The 2,483-nt window shown below is 39.2% G+C and overlaps 1 protein-coding gene across 1 annotated transcript; it reads right to left on the minus strand.

The window, feature by feature from the left end:
- Window positions 1–468: 468 nt before the first annotated feature.
- On the minus strand, window positions 469–1,446 carry LOC133791761 (uncharacterized). The gene is made up of 2 exons (XM_062229677.1): window positions 1,150–1,446; window positions 469–1,056 (listed from the first exon to the last, which is right to left on the minus strand). Exons 1-2 carry the CDS (start codon window positions 1,444–1,446, stop codon window positions 469–471), a joined length of 885 nt encoding a protein of 294 aa, XP_062085661.1.
- Between the last annotated feature and the right edge of the window lie 1,037 nt (window positions 1,447–2,483).

The following is a 2,483-nucleotide window of genomic DNA, read 5'->3' on the forward strand; positions in this document are numbered from 1 at the left end:
CAAGGGCACTCTTGTCCTTTCACCTATATTACAATTCTACCATTTCTCCATCTGAATTTGTTACTCTCAGCAGTTACTAACGGTTACACAAGTTACCAGATTACCAGTTACCATTAACTCACAAGAACTAAATTTACAAAATCCCCAAAATACCCCTAGGCTCCTCCCGAGCCGGGTATTTAATCCCGTTGTGACTTTTAAACTAATTAGCTCCTTAGGACCGTCTCGGTACGTGCATCACACTGATATCACCACACTCACGTGGTACAAATTACACAATACAATTATCGCATTTATGCCCTTAACGGGCTAAAATTACCAATTTACCCCTATCATACAAACGGGGCCCACATGCACATTTACATCACCTAAACATGCATTCTAATCACATACTTATTCAAATTCATTTATTAACATGTTAACTCATCTATTGCCCTCCAGGCACGCTAATCAAGGTCCTAAACCTTATTAGCAAATTGGGGTGCTACACAATGAGTCCAGAATATCAATTGAAGAAACTGAATGAACATCACTTGGATACCTCATAGCCTCAAAAATATTAAATCGAATTACTTCACCATCAAACTCCATGGTTAAAGTTCCCTCATGGACATCTATCTTAGTTCTAGCTATCTTTAAAAATGGTCTTCCCAATAAAACTGGTGTAGAACATGGAACTGAGTCATCTTCCATATCAAGAATGTAAAAGTCCGCCAGAAACACCAATTCATTTACTTTAACTAATACCTCCTCTACTACTCCCCTTGGATAGACATTAGAACGATTCGTTAATTGTATGATCACCCTTGTTTCTTTAAGTTGTCCCAAATTCAAAGAGGTGTAAATAGCGTAAGGCATTACATTGATTGAAGCACCCAAATCTGACATACATCTTTCATTCATTTTATTGCCAATAGTGCAAGGAATAGTGAAGGTGTCAGGATCCTTAAACTTTGGTGGAAGTTTCTTTTGAAGAACCGCTGAAACATTTTCCCCCACACTCACATTTTCATTACCTTTTAGCTTCCTCTTATTGGTGCATAACTCCTTTAAAAACTTTGCATATCAAGGTACTTGTTTAATGGCATCAAGTAAGGGAATGCTTACCTCAACCTTGCGAAAAGTCTCTAGTATTTCCTATTCAACTACATCTTTATTTGTCTCTCTCAAATGACTAGGAAATGGAGAAGTAGTGACATATGTGGGAATAGTTGGTTTAGGTTTGGGTGTTATGGTTGGGGTTTCATCTTTGTCTTGTTGGGCAGATTGGGTAGGAGGTAATGGTGCATCATTTAAACTTGATGGAAGAGTGGGTGGATCATAATTCTTTCCATCTCTTAGTGTGATGGCATTAGCATTTTCCCTTAGATTCGGAACAAGCTGTGAAGGTAACTTTCCTTGATTTTGTGGCTCACTTTGACTCAATGAAGTGGCAATTTGACCCATGGTGTTCTATATATTTTTCAGGGACGCTTGAGCACTTTGAAGAAGTACTTGAGTCTGTATATTGGAGGCCACTAACATTTTTAGCATATCCGCCATTGATGGATCTTGAGCTTGTGAGATAATAGGTTGTTGAGGTTGAGGTGCATAGGTTTTTTGTGGCCTTTGTTGATAAGGAAACCCTGGTGGTCTAGTAGGTACAGTTTGTTGTTGATTCCTATATCAAAGATTAGGATGTTCATTCCATCCTTCGTTATAAGTTATAGGATAAGGGCCATACCTTTGCCTAGGTTGCCCTGGGAACCCCCCCACCCCCCAACTGCATTTACATGCTCATTGGTATCCTCTTGAAGAGTGGGACATGTTACACCCAGATTTCGAGCATGAGATTGTGATCCCGAAATCTTGGCTCGTTATGTGTAAGCTCGAAATAAGCACGGTCGTCGTATGTCCCTTCTGTCAAACTATTTCCTATAAGCAGTGGCCTCGAAGGTTCGAGGGATGTGTAGCCTCGAAAGTGATCCGAGCTCGCAAATAGCATGTTCACAAATAGTTGTATACATCCCTGAACCATCTTTTTCCTTCCAGACTGGTTTGAGCTCGGAATGTGTGAGTTCGAATGTGGCAACATCGTCAATGTTTACTTGTTCCGAGCATAGGCAAAGTTAGGCGACGAGCTCGTGATAAATTGATAGTCTCGGCGAGTTCATGATCAACTACTGGTCTCGAAGATTTGATGAATCCTGTATCTGAGTTAATCAGTTATATGTGAACATATTTATTGTTGTACAATCCCAATGTTTAAGGGATATTATTTAATATGTTATCTGATCCCACATTTTATGGGAGGTTTCCGTGTATATAGGAAATAATGCATTAAATAACATTATATTAATTGATTCACAGAATATCATCTCGAGATAGAGAAGGAAGCTCCATTCGTATGGATCGATTTCGGATTTCTAGAGAGAAAACTCTAGGCAACTATTTTCTGAAAAGTTTCCAGAAGACTCCCAAGTTTTAATAACATAGACTCGTGG

Source organism: Humulus lupulus, chromosome 7 (genome assembly GCF_963169125.1).
Source record: "Humulus lupulus chromosome 7, drHumLupu1.1, whole genome shotgun sequence".
Classification (NCBI taxonomy): domain Eukaryota; kingdom Viridiplantae; phylum Streptophyta; class Magnoliopsida; order Rosales; family Cannabaceae; genus Humulus; species Humulus lupulus.

Bases quoted from the DNA above. Each gene is read 5' to 3' on its own strand.
- LOC133791761 (XM_062229677.1), bottom strand. From the start codon at position 1,446: ATGGGTCAAATTGCCACTTCATTGAGTCAAAGTGAGCCACAAAATCAA. The intron at 1,057-1,149 runs GTAGTTGAATAG...TGATATGCAAAG, and splicing joins TGAGAGAGACAAATAAAGAT to TTTTTAAAGGAGTTATGCAC.